The sequence below is a fragment of the Arachis hypogaea genome, chromosome 1 (genome assembly GCF_003086295.3).
Source record: "Arachis hypogaea cultivar Tifrunner chromosome 1, arahy.Tifrunner.gnm2.J5K5, whole genome shotgun sequence".
NCBI classification, from domain to species: Eukaryota; Viridiplantae; Streptophyta; class Magnoliopsida; order Fabales; family Fabaceae; genus Arachis; species Arachis hypogaea.
Window position 1 is genome coordinate 55,288,047 of NC_092036.1, and position 6,012 is coordinate 55,294,058.

A 6,012-nucleotide genomic window follows, 5' to 3' on the forward strand; every position below is an offset into this window, starting at 1 on the left:
ACAAGTAATTCGTCCCTGGTAGCCACGGTTTATGTAGAAAGTAGAAACCGTGGTTGGCTCCCACGGATTACATAATAGTAGAAATGCACATGCACGTAACAAGTTTGCTGAGTCCATAAACAAACTTTACGTAAATATACACATTGACTAAACTTATTTATTTACATAAAGTTTGTTTATGGACTCAGCAAACTTGTTTACATTTTAATATGATTTGAATTGTATTAGTATATTTTTATAAATTTTAATCAATTTAATTTTATTTAAATAATTAGATTTTTAAATTATAAAATTTGTATTAGTTTGTAATTTAAATTTTAAATGGATATAATTTAAATTAATGATTTATAAAATTGTATGTATTCGTATTATTTTGTACTCATATGATTAATTATATTTATTCGATTTTTAAAAAATACCAGTGATTACTTTTTATTTAAATACATTCATATTATTTTCAAATTAAAAGAATATACTTATTTAAAATAAGATGAGTACGTTGATTTAAATTTAACAAAATTTTAAAAAAACTTACTAATATTAATTTTAAATTTTATTTAAAATAATACAAATATGTTTATTTAAATTAAAAAATTAAAATAATAAGAATACATTTATTGAGCAGCTTCCTTGATAATGATCTCTTGAGCAGCTTCAATCTCGCTCATATATATATATATATATATATATAGAATTCCTCTCTTCATAAACCGTGACAGCCTATAAGAGTTTTTGAGTTTAAAAAATACTTCATAAACCGGCTAGAGGATTTTTTGCTCATATTGTTTCGTATATAAACCGTGGTGAGCTCTCATGATTTACCTTCAAACCTTTCCCTACGTAAACCGTTGCAGCCTGACACAGTTTACATGTAATTTAAAAACTATATAATAATAAAAATGCACATGCACGTAAACCTTTTTCAATTGTTGGAATTACGTAAATGTTTCTCATATTTATTTTATCTCAGTACATTGCCCTAAAATTCGCCTACTGCAAATTCTTTATTTGAATTTGTCCCCATATTTTGAAAAAGTGCCTAAAATAGGGAGTGAATCCTCTTAATTTTTTTTCTACAATTGTTTAATAAAATGTGATATTTTATCATTTAATATCTTTTGTCATATGTTTTTTTTATCCCACTCAAAGAAGATAAAGTAAAAGATCACACTTTATAAAACAATCAAAAAAAAAGAATTAAGATGATTCATTCTCTCAATCGCCATTTTTTGAAAATCACATATAATTTTTGAATAAGGCTACACATTCAAATCTTTTTGTTAACCAAGTTTAATTAAGTTAGTCTAATATAACAAAAATCAATTATAGCTAGTATTATTTCAAGTTTTAATATTTAAGTTAATTGGACTTGATGTATAAAAAAATTTAGATGTATAAAATTACTCAATTTTTTTTTCCATTAATTAACATGTTAATTCTAATTGTTATTAAATTTGTCATAAACAAAAAGCAAAATGAAACGATAGCCTCCATGAAAATAAGTTCTCAAAGCAGGATTGGCGCTTTAATTTCACAATTGAATCTGAAAGCGCGCCACAATATGTGAAAGCCAATCCCAAAACCTGCTTCGGTCTCTATATATTTCTCTTCACCCCCGCTCCCCGTGGGTACCCGACCCGAACCAACCCGCACCTATCGCAGAGAGAAGAACCATGTTTGGTCGGATCAGAGCCGCTTCTTCGTCCCTGGACACCTTAGACGGTTCCCCTTCCAAGATTCTCAAAGATGACTCCTTCTCTATATACGGTACTCTCTTTCCCTTTACTTACGCTTTTTCCTGTTTTTCATAGATTAGAGTTTCTTCATCTTATTAAATTATTCTCACAATTTTTATTTTATTTATGCAGAAGCTACTCTTTTGAAGCTAAAGCTTGGTGCTAAACGTGGCGATGTAAGTGCACAAGCTGTAGAAATGGATGAATCTAGGGATGATTCTTCAGCTAGTTCATCTTGCGTTGAGGAAGCAGATATGACCCATAATTGCAACAATCTACCAAGTGCTTCAATTTCCCAGCATCATATAATAACTGAGATAACTATGATGGACACTGATTGCTCTTCAAGTGATATTGCTTGTACTGGGAACAACACTGGACAGGGAAGTCACAATAATGTTTCCATTCTTCGTTTCTTTAAAGTTAAGGAACCTAGTAATTCCAGTGTCTCGTCTTGTGGCGAGGTGGTCTCGGCAAAGGAGGGTAGTTCTGGATCTGTTTCATCGAGTTCAGTTGAATTACATAGCAGTAGTGAAGGGGAGAGTGATCTTCAATATTCAGATGTTTGTGAATTTTCCAAATAGAGAAAGTTATGATCTGAAAAATGGTCTATTCTGCCATGTCTCATGCCTACATTTTCCAAGGCTTCTATCTGTTGTATTGTATCTTAGTTAATTAATCTGCAACATGTCATAAAGCTTTCAGAATATTTAATCTTATTGGCTGTATCCGTTGAATTTTTGCTCAATGATAACATCGTCCTTTTTATCTTCACATGCAATTTTATAGTGCAAATTTCATTTTTTTTATTTCAACGGTTGGATATGTCTGTTTATTTTGCTTTGGTTAAAACAGAACCTCCCATTCAAATTTGATCTAATTAGAGGTTAACAGAATGTACTTGACAAATTCAAAATTCAGAACCAGGGCAAGAATTCAAAAAGGTATCTGGGAAACTGTTTAATCTGTGAAATTAATGCAGTGATACAAAATTTCTGAGCGACTGTTTATTCAGGAAAGTTAATGTAGCAACATTGACAACTGAAACAATTGACGAGGTTATTGAACTCTTCTGAAACTGCAAGTATCATTGAACATGAGATTCTGCAATTTATTATTCTCTTAGCCATGACGCTTGGGCAGGATTCCATTGGCATAATTCGGCTTCGTTGAACCATAGAGCTGCCACAAATGGAAATAACGAGTGGTTAATGAGCTATTATACATAACATACATTACAGCACAAATTCTCAAACCCGTTATTTCTAAAAGCATGTCCAGTTCAACTGTAATTTGTAAACCATTTACTATCTAACAGAACAGGTTATTCTGTTTGCAAAGAGATTTTCAAGATATTAGCAATACAATTTGTGTGCTACAACATCAATAATTTATGAGTATATGCTCAAATAGGACCCTAAGGAATTTTGTGCCCGACGTTATTGTTCCCAACAAAATTTTAAGATCCCCTTAATTTTACAAAAGTAAGACATATAAGTCCCTACCTTAGTCTGACCTGTTATTTTCACTTGGACAAATAAGTCCTCAAAAGTGTGACAGAAAGACTTATGTGTCTTACTTTTGTAAAGTTTAGGCATCTCAATGTAATAAATTTTTTTGGGGACGAAAATGTCCGATACAAAATTTCTTAGGAACCTATTTGGATATATATTATTAATTTATTGAAGAAAGCACCCAAAATCAAGATGAGTCCATATTTGTCGTATTGTCCTAGAGATTGAACAATATCAGCATTTTTCGGTGAACTTGATAACAGCTTTGAACTCGAATTCTCTAAAAGACCAGGTGAAAAATAAAACTGACGATATGGATAATAGTAAATACTAAATACCATTACCACAGAAACACAGTCCAAAGTGTATTGATTATCTATTCTCTACTGTTACAGGTGGCTAGCACCTCATTCACCCTTCTTTCCTGTAATATTTTCTTCTCTCCCTCATGATCACCTATTCAACTTGATGCACCCTAATTTCATTTTAATATCCAACCTCTTTTTCTGGACATTGAGTTCCAGTAACTAAAATTTCCTGATACTTCAAGAGTTTCCAGTACCTAAAATGCTAGCCAGCCATGAAGTTCAAGCATCACATATCTATAACTAGTAATCCCAATCTTTCAACTATAAGTGATTGAGAAATGGGACATCATTTGATACTCGCTAATTAAAATGTAGACTGATGCTAGTTCACAGCAAATAAAATTCAGTGTTATTGTAAACTGCGACCAAAACACTTGATTCTGAAACCTGCTAATGTTTAAATTACTGGAGAGTTTTTCTATTCTCTCTTTCAAAATTCATATAACATTTGTGTTGCAAGGATTTGGATTACACTGGATGGCAATGGGGGCCTTACCTATTTCCCGCTTTCCATTCTCAGGGCTGTCACTGCCATGAACAACGTTCCTGCCACAAGTTCGTCATAAACTCATCATTCTTGAGACTCAATCAACAAGAAATACATATACTCCACACCTTAATTGACTGGAGGCCCTCGAAAGTAACAAGTCAGATTGTACAGCATTAGGGGATTTACCTTCCTGTTTGAACTGCGAGATCTCCTCTTATTGTGCCTGGTTCAGCTTGTAGAGGATCTGTAGCTCCAATAAGTTTACGTGCTGATGCCACTATTCCAACACCCTCCCAAGCCTTGCAAAATACAACATTATATCAAAACCAGAAGAATTCAACAGATATACTTCGTAAAAGTAGGCGAAAATGGGCAGGCCAGAATCATACCATGCACACAACAGGACCTGAAGTAATATAGTCAATCAGCTTAGGGAAGAATGACTTTCCTTTTAGGTCCTTGTAATGCTCCTGGAACCATACACAGCAGCACTAAGCCTTAAGAGTGCAAATAGCATATCAAAAGCCATAAGCTAGATAGAACCAACATTAATGCAAACATGTGAAGTAAGTTCACATCATACAATATAGCATATCAATCATGAGAACTTGGATCCAATGAGATGGGTGTATTGGATGGTCAGATATCATTATTCAAACACTCCAAATTGTTGTATTTCATACAATAACCATCATATGCAATTAGTATATGCTAAACGCTAATAAGAACAATAACTAAACAATTGTCCTTAACTGTGTGAAAACATCAGATATACAACATTACTAGTTTACTATACAGAATACAAGCATTGATTGAATTTTCAGCGAGTACAAACCTCAGCTAATTCCTTTGAGCATTGGAAGAGCTTCAAGCCAGTTAACTTAAACCCTTTCTTCTCAAACCTAGAAATAATTTCTCCTACCTAAACCAGTTCAACAACAAAGTATTCAGTATTGCAAGAACCAATAACCCGTAGAACAAAGAGAAAAAGAATCCATCATATAAGTAAATAAATAATTCTAAGCTTAAACTTCAAATTCCATTAAAAATCCCTTTAATTCAGCGGGCCTTTGACCAAAAGCAGTTAAAAAAAAGTAGGAGGCTTACAAGGCCACGTTGAACACCGTCAGGTTTGACCATTATGTAAGTTTGGTCAACCTGTTCCTGCACATAACAACAAGAACAAGAAGCACTGACAAAATAAGGCGATGATAAATAAATGAATGAATGAATAAATAAATTGAGAGGGGCAAACCAGAGAAGCAATTAGGTGTGGGAGGAAGATGCAGGGGTTGGAAGCGGTTTTGGCGCGAAGGGATTTGGCATACGGAGAAGAAGAAGAGAAAAGATGGGAATGAGAAGGGAATGCAGTGAGGTGTTGGTGTTGGTGTCGGCGTGTGGAGGCTGAAACGGTGAACTTGGTGGTGGTTGGTCGGAGAAGAGAGGAAGAGACACAAGAGGCAGCAACAGCTCTGCCTCCACCAAACACTACTACTCCTTCCATCTCTCTCTCTGCGGCTCTTCGCTCAGGCAAACAAATGAAATTCGGGCGGAGAATAAAGATAACGGTACCTCTATTTCTTGTTTGGAATTTGGAGTTTGGAATTTTGAAAAGGGAAAAAAAAGACAGCTGACTTTTGCAAATTTTATACTCTAATTGAATAATTTTGACTTAATTTGATCATAAATTTATACGGTAATAAATTGTTATATTTAGGTTAAAATATTTCAAACTGCATAGTTTAATGGACTAAATATATTTACTGTATGTAAAAATTAAAGAACCTATTTGTTCTGTGTTGGATTCTTAGAAGTTTAAGATTTTGTTTAAAAAATTGGAATATAACTTTAAAATCATACAAGTATACAAAATTATTTTAAAAATAAATTATTTTAATCTCTAA

General features: G+C 33.2%; 2 protein-coding genes across 2 annotated transcripts; one reads left to right on the top strand and one right to left on the bottom strand.

The window, feature by feature from the left end:
* Window positions 1–1,522: 1,522 nt before the first annotated feature.
* LOC112804546 (uncharacterized) lies at window positions 1,523–2,510 on the top strand. Its single transcript, XM_025847558.3, has 2 exons — window positions 1,523–1,767; window positions 1,869–2,510. Exons 1-2 carry the CDS (start codon window positions 1,674–1,676, stop codon window positions 2,318–2,320), a joined length of 546 nt encoding a protein of 181 aa, XP_025703343.1. The 5' UTR covers window positions 1,523–1,673; the 3' UTR covers window positions 2,321–2,510.
* Window positions 2,511–2,669: 159 nt separating this feature from the next.
* LOC112804562 (nucleoside diphosphate kinase 2, chloroplastic) lies at window positions 2,670–5,765 on the bottom strand. Its single transcript, XM_025847559.3, has 7 exons — window positions 5,364–5,765; window positions 5,216–5,272; window positions 4,944–5,030; window positions 4,498–4,578; window positions 4,295–4,407; window positions 4,115–4,164; window positions 2,670–2,918 (listed from the first exon to the last, which is right to left on the bottom strand). The coding sequence occupies exons 1-7, from the start codon at window positions 5,610–5,612 to the stop codon at window positions 2,851–2,853; spliced, it is 705 nt and encodes a 234-aa protein (XP_025703344.1). The 5' UTR covers window positions 5,613–5,765; the 3' UTR covers window positions 2,670–2,850.
* Between the last annotated feature and the right edge of the window lie 247 nt (window positions 5,766–6,012).

What these genes read in the sequence shown, in the direction of transcription:
- LOC112804562 (XM_025847559.3), bottom strand. Translation starts at nt 5,612, where the DNA reads ATGGAAGGAGTAGTAGTGTTTGGTGGAGGCAGAGCTGTTGCTGCCTCT. An exon ending in ACGGTGTTCAACGTGGCCTT is followed by an intron (nt 5,031 to 5,215) that starts GTAAGCCTCCTA and finishes GAACTGGTTTAG; the next exon opens with GTAGGAGAAATTATTTCTAG. An exon ending in GCTCAAAGGAATTAGCTGAG is followed by an intron (nt 4,579 to 4,943) that starts GTTTGTACTCGC and finishes GTATGGTTCCAG; the next exon opens with GAGCATTACAAGGACCTAAA.
- LOC112804546 (XM_025847558.3), top strand. Translation starts at nt 1,674, where the DNA reads ATGTTTGGTCGGATCAGAGCCGCTTCTTCGTCCCTGGACACCTTAGAC. An exon ending in TGACTCCTTCTCTATATACG is followed by an intron (nt 1,768 to 1,868) that starts GTACTCTCTTTC and finishes TTATTTATGCAG; the next exon opens with AAGCTACTCTTTTGAAGCTA.